The sequence below is a fragment of the Tyto alba genome, unplaced genomic scaffold (assembly GCF_018691265.1).
Source record: "Tyto alba isolate M040663 unplaced genomic scaffold, T.alba_DEE_v4.0 Super-Scaffold_22, whole genome shotgun sequence".
NCBI classification, from domain to species: domain Eukaryota; kingdom Metazoa; phylum Chordata; class Aves; order Strigiformes; family Tytonidae; genus Tyto; species Tyto alba.
This window is the reverse complement of record NW_024881296.1, coordinates 27,666,353-27,689,428: the sequence shown is the minus strand read 5'-3', so window position 1 is coordinate 27,689,428 and position 23,076 is coordinate 27,666,353. Positions and strand designations below refer to the sequence as shown.

The window sequence follows — 23,076 nt, the reverse complement described above, 5'->3', positions numbered from 1 at the left end:
CTGTCATGGTAAATGGAGTGGAATTTCCTATTGTTAAGGTAACCTTAGCTTGGTGGGCAGGGGTTGGATTTCCCCCCAATCCACAGATCTGTGATGTGGCTTCTTCATTATTAATATTACTATGTAATACAGTAACTTTAGCTCCAGTATCCACCAATGCTAGTGCATGTAAAATCCACCCCATCAGACTGCCACTCTGTAGTTAAAGGAACATAGGGGCATCAACCCCCCTTATGGTAAGACGCTACAGTGGTGGCAATTTTGGGGGACCGCCAAACCTTAATTTCTACTGTTTTGGCATTTACCAGGTAGTGCCTTGCCTTGAGGTCACAGGCAGGGTGGAGGGTGGGTGCAGATTTGGCATTGGGGCTGGGGACAGTCGGCTTTTATGCGTAGGTGTTAACTTTTGTCATTGGTGAAACAGTTCTGATGTTGTGATCTCATTTATTTCTGGTTGTGGGACTTGTGAAAGATCATTCCACATGTGTTTCCTTGTCACCTGTGATGTAAATCCTTTCAGTTTTGTCAGCTTTCCTTTATCCATCACCTGCACAGACGGTCCTGAAGTTACAGCCCCAATTTCCCTCAAGGCATTTGCTAGGGCACCTACATTACCAGTAGCATTTGTGATTGCTGGTATAATCAAGGGGTTTAGTGAGGCAGCTGCTCTTCTCAAAAGCTGCGTTTTGATACTTCTCATTACTGCTACCCCTGTCCGGATTGTATCCCATAGTCAATACATGAGCCAGCCCCATCTGCCGGCCTAAATTAATACCCTCCTCCATCATACACCAGTTTCTGAGGGACGACACTAATTAGACAGGTTCAGCATATGCTCTTAAAACTGCTGCACATGATCATTGATATAACGTAGGTGCAATAATACCTTGCTCATGAGGATCTCTGATATTTTGCAGCTGAGCATACCCTTGTTGTATCTGATCATCACTGGCTATAGGGCTTAATAAATCTTTTTCACCCATTAATAAACAGATAGATGCAGCTCCACCATCCCAATCTCACAAAATCCATGCCAGTATGCCTTCTGCACTCGTTTGATGATAGATCTCTGAAAATGCCCTTAACTCTTTCGGGGTGTAAATACACGTCACCTGTACTCCCCATCTGCTTGTTCCTGCTGCCCCTTCTGTATGTGGGGTCATGCTTCCTACCACCTCCCTGCCTTCTAAATACAACTGAAACTCAACCTTGGAATCCACAGGTTCACTCCAGATATTTCCACCCCATTCCTCCGGATCCCATGAAGGTTTTATGGTGAAAGCATAAACTTGGAAAATCAAACCCTTACTTTTTCCATATATGTCCCTTCATTTATTAGCAATACGTGCTAGCAACTGCTCTACAGTACCTTGCAGCCTTTGGCACCTCTGCTTGAGTAGTAATCACTTCTTGCATGATTGCCTTTGCATCTTGTGTAGTCTTTTCCAATTCTCTCATTTTACTCTGTAAGGCTACAACTTCACGATCAAGAGCTCTAAGACTGGTAACTAATAACCCAATCCAATAACTAACATCCCAATCTCACCACTAACTTGCGAACAGACTCTGATGCCACTTTCCATGGCAACCCATGCACAGCCATTTCAATTGTCTGGGGGTAACCACTGTCCTGGCATCTATTTCAGGTCATGTTCCTGGTGGAGCCCATGTAGCCAGGAAAGGGGCCACAGGGGTCCAGTGCTGAGTACTGGGCCATCCCAGAATACAAGGAGTCACCATTGTGGCCTCCTCAGTCCCTGACTTCTTTGCCAGCCATGGCATGGCTGTTCCTGGATCCTGCTGACTACGCCAAGATGTGTGAGTCGACAACAGGCAGGACACAAGCAGGACCGGAACAACTGCAAAACCGTGGATAAAATGCAAAGAGTATATTTATTTTCATTACCTCACCAACCAGAGGATCCCGAAGCAGCACCGGGGCAGAGGGACACGGGCAGGGATGCCGGCACCACGGAGCTCGGTCTGCGATAGAGGATCCCCGAACTTGCTGTTGGTGCCTGTTTATCAGGGACTCGCGCAGGCGTAGTTTACCACCATGTGCTTTGATCTTTCCTGCAGCAGGGCAGGAATCTCAAGTATGTGTGATAGGGTGCCTCCAAGTCTATCACAGGCCTATGTTGTCTAAACACAGATGTTCTACTTGTCAAATACACAAGGCTAAACAACAATTAGTATGATATATGTGTTTTTCTACACCCCAGCTGCAAGTCACTTGAGCATGTTTACAATCATCCTCAACAACCTTGTGTTATTATCCCACACTGGCTGTTCATATATCACAATAAAAGCATTGTGCCAGCAGGAGCTAGGGAGAAGAGGAAAAAACCTGAGTACTTTTCAAACATGAAAGAAACAAACTGAATTTCAGATTCCAGTATCTTCTCAGAGTTACAGACTGCTGAAAAGCACAATTGAAGTCTACCAGGAAAAGCATAGATCTTTTCTGTTGCTTTCAATGTTCCCAGTTAGGCCCTATTTGATGGAATTCTACTTCTCCAGGTAGCATCTATCACGATATCAAGTTCTTGAGAAATGCAAATCAAGATTTATCTTACCAGTTTGTTCACTGCAAACGATGTTCAACACACACCATGTTTTGTCCCAGGTCCACCTCTCTTCACAGATATTTAGGAAACCCAAACATTTGTAGGTGGAGAGAGCACAGTAAAATAGACTGTAGGCAACAGCCCTGCAAGGTGTAGGCTAACAGGCTGTAGGAGAGGCTCCCACACAGTGGGCACAAACCACAGCTTGATGTTGGGACCTGACAGGAGAGACATCTCCCACCATGCACTTAAGTGCACACCGTGAGCGCCTGTCCATACTGTTATTGCTCAAGTGGTGTCACCGCTACCCGTAGCTGTTTACAGTCCTTCCATGGGTGCGAGGACAAGGTGGGGTGGCTAAGGACACAGAGCTGAGCTTCTAGTGTGTGGGAGCTGGGAGTGAAGCAGGATGGTGAGCGAGAGCTTGGAGGTCAGGGTCAACCTCTGGAGATTTGCTGGAGGACAATGAAGAGAAGGCATCTGGGATTGTGATTAAGGAAAGCAGACATGTTAAGAGAGGGGAAAGGTGGTGGAGTCAAAGGGTTGGCAGGTTGTATTAGAAGCAGTGAGAGAAATGTAGCTGCAGGAAACTCTCCTCTGAAGCCACAGTCTACCAAATGAAAAGGTTTCAGCTGTCTATATTAACTGAAGACGCAACAAGGCTGGAGGGCCCTACGCTGTCATGTATGCATGTGGACTGGCACAGAAGCAGGAGTTGCTTCCACTGATGCCATTTTCCCAGACAGGTGAACTTTGGCAGGCCTTTCAGAAGATACACCAGTATTGCAAAGATGTCTTGATGATCAATCCTGCTTGAAGCGGGATGAGGAAATACCTGTTGAAAGAATACTGCTATGGCAGTCTATGTAAATTAACAGTTGACATGAGGTGTGGCTTATCCAAAGAAGGAAAAGTCCAACAAACAAGAGTAACAACCAAAATGACTTTTGAGAAAGACAATTTTAGTTTATTGTCAAGATACTTTCTCCCCCTTTTTCTCAGAAAGTATTTTAGATAACTTCTAACATGGACTAAGAGTTTCTCGTCACTACAATTTCGCAGACACTGGTGATCATTTGAGACAGAGCATGTTTGTGGCACAGAAATTAATTTTTGAGGTTCTTTGTTCCCAAAATCCAAACTGGGTCTACAAAGGTTGTCACATCACACAAGAAACTCATCCCATGAATTAGATGACCAATATGTTGCACAGTTAGTCCCGGGCTTCAGAGCTGCACTTCAGAAAAAGCTTTTATTTTACACAAGCTTGCTTGCCTAGGGTTGTGCTTAAAAGTCTAGACAAAGTAATCCTGGTGATTTTTTAAACTCAGAGAAATAACCTATCAACTGCTTTTCATGTCCCCACATGCCACAACCTTAACTTCTGACAAATTTTGCAAAATGCTGCATCTGTAAATGGAGAAAAACAGTCTTATGAATGTTCCATGTTGGAATAAATAAAGGGCTACCCTCCTGAGTGTTTGTTACATTGAGGCACGCTTTTTTTCCTGTATATCATATCACAGAGACCTTTCTGCAGAATTTAAGTGATACTGGATAACAGACTTCTACCCTAAAAGAGCAAGTGTCCTGTGTATGGGAGTATGCCAGTCTCATCTGAGATCGCCAGTGGTTTGGCACTACATGTCACACCCATGGCTGGCAAGTGGATATAAGCTACCCCAGAGCCACACTTTGACTCCTCAAACTCTGCTCCCAGCCACATGCTCCCTGGTGCACACATTTTTGTTGTCTTACGATCTCCTTTCTGAAATGTACTTTTGCTTTGTATTAGAACTCTATAAAAAGGTAAATATACTAAAATCATTATCATTTGCTACCTTGTGACTGCTGTACTAGCTCTATAATTCTGGGCTTTGCTTTTTTTTTTAATCCTCTGGCTACACTGCAGCTCTCGGCACTAATTTACAACAATTACCATTTTTCAGGCAGAGCATTACAACATCCCAATGAAGAGAGCAGGATGCGACCATCTTTCAGACTCCACTAGGGCAGCTTCTCAGCTGGGGATGTTGCACTGGGCACCAAATGCTGCTGTCACTGTAATGCTCTTTCATCCGTTTTAGACTGGCCTACAATCCGTTTACTTTTTCCAAGTGAAATTATTTTCTACATCCCTAACACTCTTTTCATACTCGGTTGCAGAAAAATGGACATAGAAATTCCTGCCTTCAGGAGCTTACAATGTATATTTGACTGACTTTTAAAGAAGACATTCATTTACTACCAAGATGTACAAGAACAACATGGGAGTTAAGCAATTCTTAAATACTCTCACTGTGGAAGCATTCTTCTTCAGATGGCAGATAGGACATTTTGTTTCTTGTATTTCTTGTTTGTTGCCAGGTTTTATCTAATTGTTTCTGTAATTTATATATTTATTTTTCAAAAATTAATGTTTACCGTCTAAACACAGAACTTATGGGTTTACTGTTTTTTTCAAGAGTTAGTGAACATGCAGAAACTTCTGCAATCTACATGTCCTGACATATTTTTACTTTTTTCGTTCCTTCAGTAGCTAGCATCTCCATTTTTATACCAAAGTCTGGTGCACAAATACAGCAGTATACTACAGACAGAAACAACTCATGTACATTGGAATTGGTCTTTTTCTCTTCTGTATCTGCCCCAACACATGCATATACACATGCATTTGGATTCACTATTAACAGATGATTTCCTACTAAAAGTTGATGACATTTTGCATTAGTATTGTTGGGAAAAGAATTGATTGGCCCTTAAAAGGTTGGTTGCGCATTATGTGAAAGAACCTAACTGCGAAGTGCTGGATTTGCAACATAAAATGTACTCATTCTGCTGGGGAAGCACTAGCAAGGCTTTTACCCAGTCTTTCAGAATACATGACATGGCGCTCCTTTATCAATCACCTCTGTACTTTGCTCTGTTGAGTGTTTACTAATTCACACAAGTATAGACACAGTCATGACCCAGTACTGAATACCTGCAAGATTTTAATGCTGTACTCTGATTTAAAGCAGATAACACCTCTTTAGAACCAAGAAAATTATCAGTTTTATGATCAGAAGACTTTTCTCGTCTTAACCATGGAAGAAATAGCTTCTGAAAGTTATTCAGAAAATAAAGTGTAAGGTGGAAACTAAAAAAACTAATATAACATACTTTTTACACTATATAACTAATGTAATTTGTAGCTTGGTATTCTTTTTTGTGAGTACTGAAGTTATTTTAAATAAAAGATAAAATGATTCCTCATTGCCACTGTAAATTTTTTTAAAACTTTATTGTTGAAGTCCATCATTTTAATCTCCTCTTATAGAAGCAAACAACACATAATTTTGAACCACTTAAATGTACTATAGCAACAGCTTTGTTGGAGCAGTGAATACTGCTATAAATGGCTTTTCCAGAACTTTGTGGGATCCAAACAATACCTGACAAGATATATTCACTTGCAGTACTATGCAGACTTTTACCCCTGTGTTGCATGCACAAGTGGCCTCTCTTTGATCAAGGTAATGACTGAAAGTTTAGCACGTTACCAGAACACAGGTGTCTGGAGAACTGTAGCCAGTCCATAGGAATCACTGGACACAGGGTTGTTGGTAGAAATCAGGCAGGATGAATCTGAGCTTTAATTTTCCTGATCCCATATTCTTTCCAGATTTCAGGCACGGCTTTTCTGTACAGAACCCTTCCAAGAGTTGTGCTCGAGCCTGTAGCCACCTGCCCACTGTTGCCTGAGGTCTCCTAGAACATTCCTCACTTCAGCCTATTACTACTTTTCTAAGCTCACAAAATTTTGTTCTTCCTCCTCTTTTAAAATATTTTTTTCCACGTTTGACTGACTTTGGCCTTCTATACCCTTTGAATTTTGAAGAAACATGCAGGCTAAATTTTTTCCTTCCCCTTGCTGTGACTATCCCATTGTTCCTTTGCCTTTTTCTCTCTTCTGTACTTGCTAAAGCTTCTTTATCTTCAAGAACCTGCATTAGCCTGCCCGCCTCATACCTTACTGTCATTCTGTGCATTCACTGTACTTCTTCTCAGTAATCTCCCTGCTTCACCTTTCCTGCCATTATTCTGTGCCTTCTTTCAGGCAGAGCCTTATGCATGAACCAATGTCCAGTCCTGGTTCCTCAAAACCCTGTCTCCATCAAATCCACTTCTTTCCCAATTCTTTTAACTGATTTCCAGTAACCTTCCAAATCTCTTCTCACCAAGCTATTGCTTCTTCCGTAACTACTGTTCATTTAAATTAAGATAATAAATTCTCCTCTCTTCAGTATATAAACAGTGAAGGCTTGTAAATGTCACAGAGCCTTATGAATGTATTAACATAACTGAAGGGCTCTAGTTCTATCAGGGACTGGGGCTCCTTACATCTTGCAGCAGCAAGAACAAACTTTGAACATGAATGGAGGAAGCATAGAATGAGCTAATACAGCAAAAAATTTAAGAAAAGGTTGAAATTGAAAACCATTCCAAATAAAAGGAAAACCAGAAATTAATCTCACATCTAGCTTCAATAATAATTCTTGTTTAAGAGGTAAACTGTAAACCAGCTGTACTCCAAACAAGCCCTGTATCATTTATTAAGCATTAGGATGATGTAAGTCTCCTTTTTCTCTCAAAGCCTAAGTTTGTGTATTTTTCCTCCTCTCCTACTGCTCTGGATGTCTATAGCAGAGGCTTGCTAAACTTAAATCTATACTTGTTGACCAATAAAGCCACAATTGAAAAACCTCCCTGTGGAGGAAGCTTACAGTGGAAGAAAGTAACTCTGAAGTTGGATGCGTGACAGAAAATTAAGCATGTTTTCCTTAGCATAATTATATACACACCAAAGTTGTTGTCAGTACAGAAAACAGCCTAAAGTGATCATGCTCCTAAGGTTTTGTAGTGGAAACTTGGGCCAAGGAGTGTATTGCTGAGAAAACTGAGCTACTAACCAATTTCGCGTGCTGCTACAGAGGATGATGGCAGCAGGGAGATGACACGGTGGTATCTCCATAAGAAAGTTACATCAGTTGCCTAAATAATTATAAGCACTATTAAACAGATTTCAACATATTTAGTGCATTTCACTGTATCTTATACTGTGTAAACTGTAGTCATGTAGCAACATCAGTAGGGCTACGTGAACGCTGCCTTCACACACTAGCCAAAACCTGAGCCCCAACCCAAACTCACCTTACACCAGAAGTGGGTTTTAGATGAGCATCAAAGCTACCTGTGGCCAGAGAAGAAATTCAGCCCAAGCTACCTTTAAGTTTAACTTCACCAACCTGCACTGACAAGATGGTGTGCCAGGACTTTCCAAAGAGTTCCTCATATAGCCTTTAAAAACGGCCAGCAGCATCAGCTGGCCAGCATCAGGGAAACAAGCTGGCAGAGCTGGTGCCTACAGGGACTTTATGCAAAATGCTGCCAAGTACCGCCTAAGTTGCAGGCACCAGAACTATTAATTTTCTCCAAGGCTTCAATTTTTCACTCAGATGATTTCCTCATTCGTAAACAATAAAACAAGACCTGAGTATTCTCCTGTCAGGATGGTGGCATGAGGACTGGTTAGCGTTTACACACAACTTTGAAAGTGACAGTACCTGCTGTGAAAAGACACAGCACTCTGTTTCCTATGATCAGCTCTGGGAGAAACACCAAAGCAACACTCATGAGACATTTAGCAGCTGCCGAATGTTTTGCACTATCTCTTTTCAACAGCACGTAGTTCAGATCATTATTAATAATATCTGAAACGATCTACTTGATCCAATTAGGTTCTCATTTAATTAAAAAAATCCAATGGTTCTTTAACTATATTTACCACACAAAAATGGTAGAAAGTTTGCTGTGCACCAGTTAATCCCTCCCTTGTTCCAGTGAGTGCACCTGGATTCACCTTCTCCATTTCACTTCTCACTCACTCCGCTTATAATCTGGTTCTCCAAGAATTTTAGTTTTCTGGGACAGGTTGCAAGTAAGAGAGAAGCAGCAGAAACACTCACAAATGATACTGGAAAAAGCTGATGATTATTTCAATTTTTTTTAGTCTCAGCATTGAGAAGTCAAAATGGGATGGATATGTAAGTACACTTTAGTTGTCTTTAAAGTTAATTAGTAAATTTTGCAATGAAAACTGGAGGTTAGTATCTAGATGCATGGTTTATGGCATTCAGTGGGTTGCCATATGCTGTGGGACACATCTTTTGAAGGAGATTTTAACCAACTCAAAAGACAATATGGCAACTGGCAGCCTTTTTCTTTATTGAAGCAAAGTCACAGCATTTTCATCACTATTCCCCTCTTGTGAAGGGAAGAGTTAAACGAAGGCCCCTGAAATTTACATTACTAACAAGTAAAGGATGGAAGAAAGAGATTACAAGCATATTTCTCTAAAATAAATAATCTACAAAGAGTGCTTTTTCTTCTTAAAAGCAATCTAAAAATGTATAAATTCTACGGTAGGGAGATCAAAAGATATTTTAACAACTTTCAATATTTACAAACAATACAAAAACTGCGCACGCCATCAAATGATGCAAAATTCTTCTTAAAAATTAAAAGCTTCATTCCTACTAAGAACCAAAAACTCCAGCCAATATTTCAGTTTTAATTAATGGTCTTCTTTACAATTGGAAAACCGTTAAATGTTTTTATTATCTGTAAAATATACAATAAAAATGAACCTCACCAAATTATTAAGGTTAAAAAGGAAGAGAAATACTGCAGGCAAATCAAAAAGGAAAGTAACTGTAACTTATTCTTTGGTAACCAAAAGTTAGCAAGTATCTGTGTTTCAAGTGATGAAAAGTAATAACCTTCCCATTTTGACAAATGGAAGAAGGACTTCTGGCAAAACACAACTCCCAAGTTTCAATTTTGAAAGACAGGCTCCACCTACAGCTCTGTAGTGCAAGTTCTCAAAGTCAAATTTGGCTTTCTAATTCAGAAACTTAACCCTTCCAAACTCTGGCAGTACACTGCTTAATTCCTCTCCCACTTTCCTGTTGTCTGCTCACATCCTCTGCACACATCCAGTTGTTCCAGTTTTCTAAGGGAATATTCTAGTCAAGGAAGCAATTCACTTGGAAATGAGTGTTTCACCAAGCATACGTGTGTGGCTGCACAGCAGCTAGTAGTATGTTATAAAACTCAGCTCCCTTTTCCATGTTAACTACGTATTTCATTTTCCTTCAGGAAAAAAAAATAAAAAGTACCCTGGACCAATCCATAACCTGGTGACCTAATTGCTTTAGCAGGACACACTTCATTGAACACTGGGGCATACCCCAGTAATAAGCCATGTAACCCCAGCACCAACCCTACAACTTCTCACAGGTGAATGTGCCTCATCGTGCCTCTCCCTGCTTAACGAATGCACTACACTGAACCACTACAATGCTTTTGAAGCAAATGTCCAGCTTGTACTGCAGGAGCCTTCCCATTCCTCTTTTTTTCAGGCTTATTCCTAAACTTTGCTTGCACAATTGCAGTCTCAAGAAAAAGAAAAACTTCACACCTCTACAGGCTCTGAGGAAACTCCCCTCCCACCCCCCACAAGAGGACCTCTAAGGCTTTACACAAAAAATTCAACTGTTAACTTTCTTTAAGCCACAGACCACTGACTCAAAGCAAGTCCTCCCCACCCCAACCCAACCATGCAGAACGATCATTGCTTTAGCATTTACACACACACATGCAGTTCATGGAATAAATGCTCAGCAAAGTAAACTTGTCCTGGTCTGGGCTTTCTTATGGAATCTAGTCCTCTGTCATTTTCTAGACTAATATCTGATGCCTTTTGTCACTGCCTTTTAACTTTCTTCAGCTGAAGGCCTTAGATACTTCCTTGAAGTACCTGGTTGAGTCATTAAGTCTAGATGGGTTGGATCCAAGGTCTCCTTGCAGCCTGCCTCCTCAGCATATGGAAAGTCATTCATGTCCATTTCATCACTGTTAAACATATCAAGCTGCCTCTCTTGCTGCTCTTCCAAAGTCCTTCGGGCCCTGCCCTCTGACTGTTCCACCACTTCCCCATCTCCTTCACTAATGACGGTCATGGGGCTGCTCTGGATGCGGTTGCGGACGTTGTACTTGCTGCTGGCAGCAGAGGGGGGTGTTCGTGACCGGCCGTACCTAGTGCCAGAGAAGGACATGCTCCTTGGCATCAGGCCCTCGCTCTTGGCCCACTCTTCCTGGGCCCGTTTGCTCTTGCTGGGTGAGCAGCTGGTAGGGCTGTCAGAAAGGTCAGGGGAGGCATCTGTCTTTGGCCGGTGGAACCGCGGATCCGTGTTCTTCAACATCTCTGCCGCGGACATGCGGGAACTGGTGTCACAGCGGCTCCCTTTCTTCAGTAGTAGAGCTTTGAAGTTGTCGTTGCTGGTGCTGCTCTTGCGAACGCTTCGCTGAATAGACCCGGCTTGTTTGAGGGTAGCTAAGGTTGGGGAAGCACCAGTGGGAGTTACGGGGGGCGATGGAGAGTGGTTGCGGGTACGGTCGTCTTCAGAATCTTTACGGCCAAGGACTTTCCTTTTGGATCTGAGTTTGAAAAACAACAGAAAAAGAGGACCAAACAAAAAATGAATTCCCTAATTAAACTCAGCTCAGAGGGATGACAATGAATTAAGCTAAAGCAGTGGGAGTGATAAAGGAGAAGTAATCTAAATCTAAAGCATGAGTAAGAACACCACCAAAACTGTATAGGCATTAATGTAAATATTGGAGGTATAACCTAAGTTTATTGTTCTTTTTCTGTAAGTCCGGAACAATGAGACTACCAAAACCAGCAATACTGATGTCCAAAACACTTCAGCAAATCAGGTTTTCTGGAGTCAGTATTCAACTGCTAAGACTAATGCATTATAAAGTTTATACTCAATGCCATTTGTCTGTTAGCGTGGGGACTTGATTAAAAATATGCCATCCAGAGCATGTCGGGTTGTTCTGTTTTGGTTTATTATTTCATTTGATGTTCTCTGAAGAATGAGATGTGTAGTTTAGTGCACTTGCCTTTAGAAAAGGATATTGCAATGTACTGCTGCTGGTTTTAAGGTGGAGTAAAGGGAGTCACACGCAACCATTCAGGATTGAATGATTTAAAAAAAACAAAACAAAAAAATCCCCTCCCCAACCCAAACATTGAATGAATAGTGAAAACTGAGTTTTCCAGCTTCTATTAAGACACACAGACAAAATTCACAGTTCTGTTGGTGCTCCGTCATTACAACTCTTTGACTAAATAAGTGAAGGAGAGACAAACTTCCTGACATGAAAGTTATCTTTCCAAATGAAAGGGCAGAGTGGGGTTTTTTTTAACTGAAATGTAAAGTGCAGGGATACCAAAAACAAAATTAAGAAACAATCATGGAACCAGGAATAAGCAGAAACTGGACTTCTATTGCCCCATTTTCACATTATTAGAAATCTTAAAGAGAGAAATGTATTACACGCCTGGCATCTACAGCAAAGCAGCTTTGCTTCTTTGCAGAGTAAACAAGAATTAATTCAAAAAGATTCTATAAAGGCTAAATATACATATGCTATTTGGGCAAAAGTTTAAAACAAGTCAGTAGACTTGTTACAAATACAAGATTATCAGGCTATAATTCCATATTAATTTTTATCAAGAATGTTTTCAATACAGACCATTCTACTACAGGTTTCTACTTAACATGCTCTTTAGCTGTAGTTTCTTAAAGGCCTTGACATTTTGCCATGGCAAGCTCAAATGTCTTCGTGCATTGCAGCTTATTCTTAATAAAAAGCCAAGAAAACAAAGTAGCAGGATCCATCAGCTGAGTAGGTGGCAGCAACAGGCACTGCCTTAAGTTCTGCCAAGCCTTTGGAGTAATCCTGTCTCTCTTAAGTGGTGAAGTTTAGGCATAGATCACTGTAATTTTCAGCAGCTGCTGCTTCCATCCACCTTTCTGGAAGAAGAATGTAATACCAACATCCATTTGGCCTGAGGATGAATGGACACCAGAAGACAGAATAGGGATAAAATGATGACTTCTGTAGTGGCAAACATAAGAACCTTGCCTAGATTTAACCGTGTGTCAGTACCATAGGCAGCAAGTGAATTTGGTGCTTGGATGCCCTGTGAGTCTCTATGCAAATATGTGCGTGTATTAGTTACAGGAAAAATTTCCCTTCATTAGGGTTTTGGCTGCCTACATGTATCTTTAAGCACTGCAGGGCTGGGCTTGTACTCCTGCCAGAACCCAAATGAAATTCCAAATAAACAGAAAGCAGAAGTCAATTGCAAAGATCTGCAGGGAAAAACTTAGTTACCCTGGCTTGAAGTAATTCAGTGCGACCATGAATGCAGTGCAGAGCAGTCAGTTTGCTGTCAGCACCTAACCAGCTTTTCTCGGCATGTATGAATTATGGCAGAAACTTAAGAACCAAATTTGGTTTTGGTGGCTTTTCAGACAGATATAGAGTGTACATTGAAACAAAACTGCAACTTAAACTGAGATTGTTCTTCCTGCCCTTAACACATATAATCACTAAATTTCTTGTCTTACTCCAAAGCACATATTCAAGAGTGCCAATTGCTGAAATAATACCTTTTAGAAATAGTGGGGGAAAACCAAAATGTTTTTTATTAATTAACAACCAAGGAAGATAGTGGTTCAAGTCTAAAGCCAGCAAAAGCAAGGTCTTAATAACAAATGTGTCAAGCAGTTTTAACTATGTCACATCCAGTTCCATTGTCCATTTCCCCATAAACTCATGAATTACACGTACGTGCATACACACAGAGATCCACTCTCTATCTGCATACATAATGGAAAAATGCTACTGGCCAGAATATTTCATTCTAAAAACAGATTTGTCGCAGTCCTAGCGAGCACCATGCAACATGAATGCAACAGACCTTTTTTAGAACAGCTCCTACAGACCAAGTCCTAAGGGGTAACCGTAATTTATAAAAAGTCAGTATCATGTATATGTAATTTTTGTAACATCTAAAACAGAATCATTTCAAAAATGAAAAAATAGCATTTGCATCCCGAGTGCTGCAGTTTCCCCACTCCCAGCCACATTCTCACAAGAGGCTTTTCCTGTCCCTCAGTACTCCTGATGCAGAACTCATGCACAGATGCGCAAACTGGCTGAACACCTAGATAAACCTATACTGATGCTGCCAAGCACCTCCTGTCACCAGTTAAGCCTCTCTACATTTTGAAGTAAAAGACAAAGCCACAAGATGGCACTACCACTACATTGTTTCTAGTCTAAAAGCAAGCTCAGTAGTTCAGAGAGTGGTAATGGTCTTCTGTGTGTACTGTTTAAATGGTGCACACAAAAATTTCATTTTGTGGTTTTAAGTTATTTTTATTTTGTTGTATTTATTTTTTGCAACCTAACAGGAACAGCACAAAATCTAGTTGCCTATTCAGGATGATATTTTTTTTAAGGGAAATGAATAATGTCATTAATAATAGAGCCAGTATCGCACATTTCATTCATGAACCAGTTTGACACAAAACACCCGACCTCAGGCTGGATTATGGCAAACAATAATCCAGCGTTTGCCATATGTTTTGCCATATGACTGACATGTTGCGTTACTTGCCAGTTTCAGCCACGCTTGCCATGAAGCATTAGCGTTGAGCCTCTGTCCCAAACTGCACCATATAAGCAGCGAAGAGAGTAAAAAGAAACGGAGAAGGAGAATGAAAACAAAAAGATACACAGAAAAAGCAACAGTAGAGTTAATATGGCAGATTGAGAACAGTACAATAAATACTAGATTTAACTTGGTATTTTAAGGGGCAGGATATTTATAATATAATCTACATTGATTTAATCTGGTAGCTTTTAGTTCAAAATGGACTAAATATATTTGTAAAACAGTACGACACAAGTTCTTTTCCTTATCTTTTTCATATATAGCCTTAGTAGAAAGTTGATAAATGTGTGCTTGCTGTTAAAGCAACAACTGTTGTAATTGGGTGTTTTAGGAAAACGTTAATTAATTTTTGAGAAAACTACCGGACCTGACAGCATGGGAAAGGCAATTTCTGCAGTACCTGTGAATGGCTGCGAAAAGATCCTCAGTAGTCCTTGGTCTTGCTGGTGTTCCCACTCCATCCGTCTCTTCCCCATAACTATTGCTCGACAGGAATGAACTATTTGCTGTATCCGATTCAAATACCTCCACTACGCAGAGAGAATGAACAAGACTGTCAGTCTATCATGGGAACCCAACAGGAATATAATCCTGAAACGAGCCCTTGCTGCCTCTAAGGCAAAGCACCCAAGAGACTGAGTGCACCATTGTCATTATTGTGATTTCAGAACGACGCTTGCTTATGAAACTGCAGAGCACGAAATGCCTCTGCTGGCTCACACACACAGGCGGAGAACAATACTGAAAGAAAATTTGTATGGTTTCCACTAAAATGCAAAATCAAAATTAACAAAGCTAACCATGTTTTCAGAGCATGTTTTAATCCTAGCAGAGCCAAATAAGCCATCCATTTCTTTCCATGTTTGCAATAATGAGAAGTCAGAAAGGAATTATAAGAAATCTCATAAAGTATTAATAAGATCCCTGCAACTTTCTTTAGGCTTTTAGCTACAACTATCACAAAAGATTCTTTTCTCTATAAAAGCCCACCTGAATGCCAGGATTGCTATTCTCGCTCCCCACCTTCTTTAAAATAGCTACCAGGGTAACTGAGGAAGAGTTAGAGAAAAGAGACTCACCGCTTTCGTTCTCCTGAGAGAGGTGCCCGTCAGTGTTACTGCCGCTGTCTTGGCTGCTGCCTGAACTGCTTCCCTCATCAAAAGCAGACTGCTCCTCCTGCCTGGGTTCTTCTTGAACTGGTGATGCAGCAGACTGTACCACAAAGGCATTAGCTCCCACTGTCTCAGAGAAGGTGAATCCGGCAGCTCCTCCCTCAGGAACCAGGCTGCCAGAGTCCATCTCGCTAGAACTGAGTCCATCTGTAAGACAATTTCTCGCCTCCTCGCAGTGTGCAAGCACAGCGTCTCTCCGAGTTGGGCTTGATGTGCTTCTGACAGTATCACTCACTTCAGCTGTTTTCTCCACTGTAAGATCTAACTGTGGAGGTGGCACAACAAGGAACAGTTTGGGTTTCTTTGAAATAGGAGGTGGTTTCTTGCTTGGCAATATGACCTGAGTCTTGTTGGGAGATGCTGGTGACCCCTGAAGTGACATGCCAGAATGGAGGTCTTCACTCTGTACTGAAGACCCGGGTGTGTCTTCAGTAGCTGTCCCCAGTGCCTCACCTTCAAAAGGCTTGTTCAGACCTACTGCACTTGGAGGCCTTTGATCACTGTCAAGTGCAGGTATGTGATCGGAGAGAACAAGAGGAGAACCCCGAGCCAATGTTTGAACTGAGGTTTTAAATGAAGTGCCTTGAGTTTTCATTTCCTCTTCGCCTAGGCTGCTACTGAGTCTTAGTGAGAAAGATGGCTGTAGGGAAGACTGCAACGACGTATTTCCAGTACCCTTTTCCTGAGAGGTGGTTTCAGAAGCAGATTCAGGTGATGGTTCACCTTCTGTCGCTTTTTTCACAGACCTCAGCTGCACCATTTGCAATGCTTTGGTAGTTACTGCGGGCATCACAGGTCTCGCGTCTTGTTTGTTGAGCGGCTGTTTCACTGGACTGTAGCAAGATTCTTCCTGGTTACGTTTCTTAAAAGAATACTGTGGGTATATTGTCGCACCTTTTGTTAGTTTGGGATCAAGAGGTGGTGCTGGTGGTGGGACAGCTAAGGGGAAAGTAGGAGGAGGAACAGGGGAAGAGAACGAACTGATGGAGGCTTCTTGTGGAAACCACGGGACAGTCTGGGCAAAGGAAGAATTTACATCAGCTTCTGGTGGAGGAGGGGGGAACGTGGGAGAGGCTGGAAATGGCGACAGGTCCATGACTTCTGCTGGAGGAGGAGGAGGAGGAGGAGGAGGAGGAGGAGGAGGAGAAAGTTCGGGACAATGTGGAGGAGGTGTTGGAAGAGGAGGTGGTGGAGGAGGTGCACCAGAATCCGGAGGAGCACTCAGGGCAGGGTCCAATTTCTTCACACTCACACTCCCTTCAGTAGATGTATTTGAAGAAAGAGAAGTGGAGGATGAAGACATGGAGACCGAAGACAGAAGAGAGGATTTCCTTTCAGGCACTTTAGGCTTCATCTTAGATTTCCCATTTCCTGATGATGAAGATTTTAAAAATACAGGCACTGGAGTAAGCGCAGTGGGTGTGTTGGACTGGCTGGAGTACCCACTCGATGGCGATGTGACTCGGTGGGATTTTTCCGGAGAAGTGCTCTTTGGTTTGGCCAATCCACTGGGCACTTGTGGCACAGAAGCCCTTGAGCCATCACTGAAGTGGCTGATGCTGCAATCGCTGAGAGCAGATGATGTACTGGCAGAATGGGTCACTGGGGATTTTACCTGGTCATCTGTCACTGCGGCATAGTCGCTGTAATAACCCCACTGGTCAGCATACTCAGACTTGATGCTACTTGTTTCACTCTGAGAGGGAGTGACTGTGCAGATGGAGTACAGGTTTGGAGCAGTGGTGGACATCATGCTGCTGCTTGCGCTGACCGAGCTTTGGCTGCGGGAGCGCAACACCCAGGGATCCTCATAATCACTGCAGGGACTCTGGGATGGGGAGCTGCCATTTTTGCACTTGAGATTCAACTGCAGAGAATGCTGGAGGGTGGCAATGAGGGTTTCATCAAGTACCTGCCCATTGGACTGGGCTTTTTTCTTGGGCATCCTTCTGAGTGAGTCTGTTCTGCATGGTGGCAAAGGAGGTTTCTTTGCCTTTTTCAGAGAGATGTTTCTTGCAAGGGATTTGTCACTCTGGCCTGACTGGTCATCCTGTTTCTTCTCCTTTCCTTCAAAGACATTTATCACGCTGTCTCTGGGGTTCCCAAAGCCATTGGTACTATTGCATGGCAATGACTCTGACTGCAGTCCGGAGTCCATATACATGGAACCGTAACAACCATCGTGGTCCACAGAATACAGAGAAGTAGAATCTTCCCTGACCGAAGTCCTCTCCAGACTGCTGCTGCTCAGGTTGCTACCGGGAGTGGCACAGCCTGGTGTAGTACAAGCCACCTTGTGTGAAGGAGTCTCACTGTTTTCTGCAGACTTGTACAGCCAATTTTCTGTGCTGTTCACTGCTGCTTGTGCTCGCTCCCCTGAATAGCTAGATTCACTCCTACCATCACTGTCCTGTGAAGGGTTTGGTAAAGCAAGGTTGTTCCTACAGCTGTAGCTCATGCTCTGAGAGCCAGCCTCTGTATTTCCAGGAGTGCTAAGAGAGACAGCAGAGTCATCAAGAGAAAGCATCATGACAGTATTAGATGGGATGGTATCTGAAGTCTGCGAGTGACGTGTGGAGCTACTCTCACTCCAGTTACCGCTTGAAGAATGGTGATCTTCTTTCCCACTTACTGCACTGCTGGCAACGGGATTGTCTCTTGGCTTTGGGTAGGCAGTGGAGCCGGTAATTTTACTATCCAACGATCCAACACTCTGGGCAGTATGAATAACGATGACTTCTGAGGAGGATGACAGTGTTGCATTGGGTATGATGCTCGTTGAGTAGGTGGCATGAGGAGACACCACACATGCTGGGCTTGCGGACTTTTCGCTGTCATAGCTTCTCACCTCTTGAGACTTTGGCCTTGACAGAGTCCCTGCTGTGGCATTATTCCTCAGATGCACAACACTATCATCCACTTGCAAATTACTTATCTGGTGGGGTAAAGTGCCAGCGATGTCTTCTGTCTGCCTAGAGATGCTCTGTGTCTGCTCTAGGGACTGCAGAGACACTCTTGCACCAGCCCGAGGCAAGCTGTGAAAACCTATGTCGCTATTTTGGCGAGAAGCAAATATAACTGCAGCAGAATCACTCATCACTGACATGTTTCCAGATGAGCTGGAGAACTGAGACATCTGGGCTGCAATGCCTTGTCCTTTCTGTGCCCGTATTCTTCTCATTGAAGGGGGTACAACTTTAACTTCCTCCGTCTGGCAGCTGGTGTCCTTGGTTTCAGAGCGCTGCATAGCAGAGCGATAGCTGTCTAGTCTCCCTAGTGTGGAACAGTGATCTGGGACATACATCGAATGCCCTCGGAAATCATTCTGGCCAGTGCCAACTGCTAGAGTCAAAATAAAATAATTATTTCTTGAAGCACAAATTTACATTTATCTTCTTATGCATTTAAAAACAAAAAACCCCAGCGAACTGCTCGATCCCCATGCTCTTGCAGGTTATGCCTTCTGAAGAAAGAATCTGCAACAATGGATTTTGCACAGGCATCGTGTGTTTTCTGCATTTCTCTTCCCTTTTTCCTTACTACTGGGAACCTTCTGCTTATAGAATCATCTATGTTCCTGCTGCACATTCGACACATGAAATCCTCTGTTTATGACACGGTAATAATTTCCATAGTAATCAGTTATGTCAGAAACCAAGTAGCACTGTTTTACTTCCAGTAGGCAAAGCAGCAGGAACAGACAAAAGCCTGAGAAACGTGAAGTGTGTTTCCATGCTAATGCCTCATGCAATAAAGAAAAGGGGAAGGAAATGTGGAGACTAATGTGAATAATCAGATCTGCTTTTTAAAAGCATTACACTTCAGAAAAAAAATTTCAGGACACACGAATAGCTCTCCAAGTCTTGCAGTTCGCCTGAAAGGAGGCTAACACATTGAAACATGCATTGTTTTACCACAAATAATCCATGTGCCATAACACCATTTATACAAAGACATTATCCAACACTGCAAAGAAAAAGGTTAAATGACATTTCTCCATACATCTACTTTCTATTTATCATAGAGGAAAAAAATCTAAGAAATGGGGAAAATAAATGGCTAGAAGTGATGGTCGTCTCATCCTCAGCACCGTCAGGAAATAAAAAATATCTACTTTTTTTAGAGAAGTAATAATCATATATTGGCATAAAAAAGACCTTTGAGGACAATGGAAAAACAGTTTTAGTTCAAAATACAGTCATCATTGGGTCAGTAGAAAGGACTCTATGATTCTTTTAAATTTACATTATTATTGGTAGCTGCCTTTTAAAATTACAAACCAGAGCACTGCTTTAAAATTAGTCAGTGTAAGGCTGTTGCTTTTCAATTCAGTTGCATTACTGTATAAATAGCAGACACGAGAGGCAAGCATGCTGCTAGGGATGCTTGTAAGGATGCTGCATATGTCACTGCGGGGAAAACTGGTTATTTCAAGTCTCCGCCTTAGCTAGTCCCAGGAGCGATGAAGTAGCACGCCTGATAGGACTGTTCTCCTTTCATATTTACTATATGGAACTGGATTAGGAGGATAGGTGTTCTTATCATGCAGCTTTAAACACCACTTGAAAGGACATTTAATTAACCTTATTTTTGGCAGGCAAAAGAGGCATTTAGGATAAGAAAAAGAGGGCTCTAAAAAAGCTACTGTGAAAACAGCACACACAAGAAGATTGTTTACTTCTTTTCCCCAGGCACATAAGTAGTCTTTTAGAAGCTTGAAGCCTATTTAGTTTGCTTTGTGTAGATCTCTTGCTCTTATGAAAATGTAGCCTCTTTCTGCTTCTGGTAGAGGGTTGCAGCAAACCTAGATACTCAGATGCTGGCAAACATCTTGGATAATCTAATATGAGATACTGTCAGAACAGATGGGCTACTGCAGCCAACCAAGAGAGGTATTTGCATATTCTGTACACAGTTATTAAGAACTGTACAGTAAGAAAAATAATTTAATTTTGCTTTCCATGTGTAGCTTTTCTACAGAATCAGTGTCCCCCCCTTTGCTTAAGAGAGAAAAACACATCAAAGTAGACATTACAAATGTTTCTGGAACCATGACATCACTGATGGCAACTGTTAGACAATTAAAAACATCCAGTAATAAAAGTCTGTGTACTATGTTATATAAATAACCAAATAGATGGGGTATTTTTCTTCTTTCTTACCACTGTGAAATACACCCCCACACATAAATACACACACACGAGCCAGAAGGATGGGGCTGGTGGAGAATGAAGCTGTGAGCACTACGGCAAGTATCTAATACTGTCACATACTGACCTGAGGCTGAGAGTACCTCATTTCAGTATGCAGTATGTTTGCATTCACAAAGGAAGCTAAACACACTGTATTTCACAAGCAATCTAACGCAGATGGATGGTTTATGCTTGTTTAAAACATTGCTGCTAGGGAAGATAAATGGCGAAGTGGAACGATGCTGGACTTGCTAACCTCACCTCCCCTCCTTCCAAAACCAGGGGTGCTAGAATGCTTTTCTGGGACACGCTGTTTATGGCAAACACACAGCAATGTCCAAAATACAAATTTAAACCTCTGTGCTATGTCTGCACCACTAAATAAAAGAGGCCAAGGATGGCTGTACTGAAATGGCCGGGGGAACAGCTCCCATGCCCAGTCAGAGGCCCCAGCCAGCGCAGTGCTGGAGGGGCACGCGGCTGAGAGGGCAGCATGAACAGCCGCAGGATGATGCTGAGCATCAGTGCTAACCCCGTGTTTGTTATTACGATAGATGCGACTTAGGGCCCAGCCTAATATGCTCATGGAAACTCTATATATTGACCCAACAGCAGTAAAACTTTACAACCTCGATCCTGCATGGAAGCCCGTCAGGGCAGGTCTTTGCACCAGTGCAAGGTCTCTTGTAGTTAGAATGCTTCAGAGCCTAATTAAATACAGGGTTCAGAGGGGGCAAGACAGCCCAGTCTCAGAAGTATAAACTACAAGGCTACATCCTTCAGTCATTGTATGGGATACTTTCAGGGAAGGGACTTTTCTCGGCTGTTGCTATTATAAGAACATGACTTTGAAGTTTTAAATACTTTTTGTAGAAACGCAGCATATTTTGAAATTACTTCAGCTTTGGTTTTGGCTTTACATGTATGCGCAATCTCATGAAAAGCTGTGAGGATTTACTTGCCCTTTATAATATAACAATTGCTCTTTTTACAGTTCCATTTCCTGAAGAGGCTCAACAGAAATCTACAGGGAAAATGGTTCAAAAAAACAACCAAAGGAACATTTAAGACTCAGGTATTCTCTTAAAATGTTGAAGGTTTTAAGATTTTGGTGGAATTCAGAGAAGGGTAGTGAGGAGTATTTTGTTTGCAGTTTACAAATGCACTGTAAAACCCTCACCCATTTCCAGAGTAACACTGAAAAGCAAGGGTTTTCAAAAATCCTTAAAATCAAACTGCCTTTGCTGGTAGTGCAGCTAGAAGGTGAACAATCCAATTTTAAGGAACAGTTCAAACTTTTTATTGGCTATTACATTGAAAGTGCTTTGTCTCCCAGAAAACCTCTACTTAAACAAATAGCAGTCAGAAGTTACAAGATTTCTGCAACACCAAAATTCTGGAACTGAATCAGAGCTTTTGAAGAATACCATCCATAAGTCCATCTAGTTGCTGGGGCAATGTCTGAAAAGACAGCAACAAAAATTATTGAAGAACCGGACATCAGGTTACAGATGCTCTAATGTTATGAAGTCAGAAGTGGCTGCAATTTGGTGGTATGATAAATGTGGCTGAAATTAATTAATAATCATCTCATCTGCATTTTGTATTACCCCGTGTCCAGTAGCTCTGCAGCCCGTGTTGGGTCCAGCACAGGAGACCTGTATCTACACTCCTTTCTTTATTACCCTACTTCTTGCTACGCTGAAAATGCTGGAAGTACCTCACGGGGCAAACGCTCTTCCCTAGTACACATGTTCAGTGTAGACTCCAGCAGCAAGCAAAGAACACCCACTATCTGGAACAAGTAAAACACGCAACATATTTAACAACTCTTCCATGGAAGCACAGAGAAGAGGTTCAAATGCATAACTTAGCTTCAAGTGCTTGATCCAAGAAAGGCATATACAGGTTACACCAGTTTTCCCTGACTCTGGTAGTTACTGGTGTTGTTCATTAGAGATGACAGGGATTGAGACTGACTGAATTTGATGGAGAAAAGGAAGCACCTGCATGTAATCCCCAGGGCCAGGTACCAGCTATTAGATGACTGCCTATCTCCCTGTGACTCTGGCCCATCTGGTGGTACCAGCAGCTTACTGCAGTCACCAGAAAGGGCCTCTGCATTGAAATTAACATAGAAAACTAAGGATTTGAGAGGACTAGAAGTATGTGTGTTGATATCAAAAAGAACATGCTTGTTTCAACTAGTATATAGAAGTAATCTCTCTTCCCAAACTACTTCTGACTAATCAATTCTATGAGCACTTCTCTTGTGCCGCAGGCACATTCCTAAGATCTGTTGCTTTCATCTTCTCATGCCCCACCTAGCAATCCTCCTCCAAACCTGGTGACCCAGCCAAGTCACTATGCAGATACCACAACTTCCAGTGCTACAAAAAACTCCAGAGATTCTTCATCTATTTTACCCTAGTACTTAAATACCAAACGATTTTTAATAGAAACTCAACCAGAAACAGACAAGTATATCAGGCTTATGGTAATTT

At 42.1% G+C, this 23,076-nt stretch overlaps 1 protein-coding gene and 1 long non-coding RNA gene across 12 annotated transcripts in view; both read right to left on the bottom strand.

Moving 5' to 3' along the window:
• Window positions 1-2,171, bottom strand: part of LOC122153723 — a 56,267-nt gene extending 54,096 nt beyond the window's left edge. Inside the window, exon 1 of the long non-coding RNA XR_006165603.1 lies at window positions 1,907-2,171. This is a non-coding gene — a long non-coding RNA (uncharacterized LOC122153723). The remainder of the gene's footprint in view (window positions 1-1,906) is intronic.
• Window positions 2,172-3,512: 1,341 nt separating this feature from the next.
• NHSL1 (NHS like 1) overlaps window positions 3,513-23,076 on the bottom strand; it is a 189,816-nt gene continuing 170,252 nt past the window's right edge. For 7 of the 11 annotated variants that reach the window (XM_042795951.1, XM_042795950.1, XM_042795954.1 and 4 more), the window contains 3 exons: window positions 15,288-18,722; window positions 14,609-14,738; window positions 3,513-11,108 (listed from right to left, as the gene is read on the bottom strand). In XM_042795951.1, the coding sequence (XP_042651885.1) occupies window positions 10,385-11,108; window positions 14,609-14,738; window positions 15,288-18,722 (4,289 nt within the window). In that variant the 3' untranslated portion in view covers window positions 3,513-10,384. Of the gene's footprint in view, window positions 11,109-14,151; window positions 14,204-14,608; window positions 14,739-15,287; window positions 18,723-23,076 lie in introns of all 11 variants that reach the window. The other 4 variants (XM_042795952.1, XM_042795955.1, XM_042795953.1 and 1 more) reach the window with 2 other exon arrangements.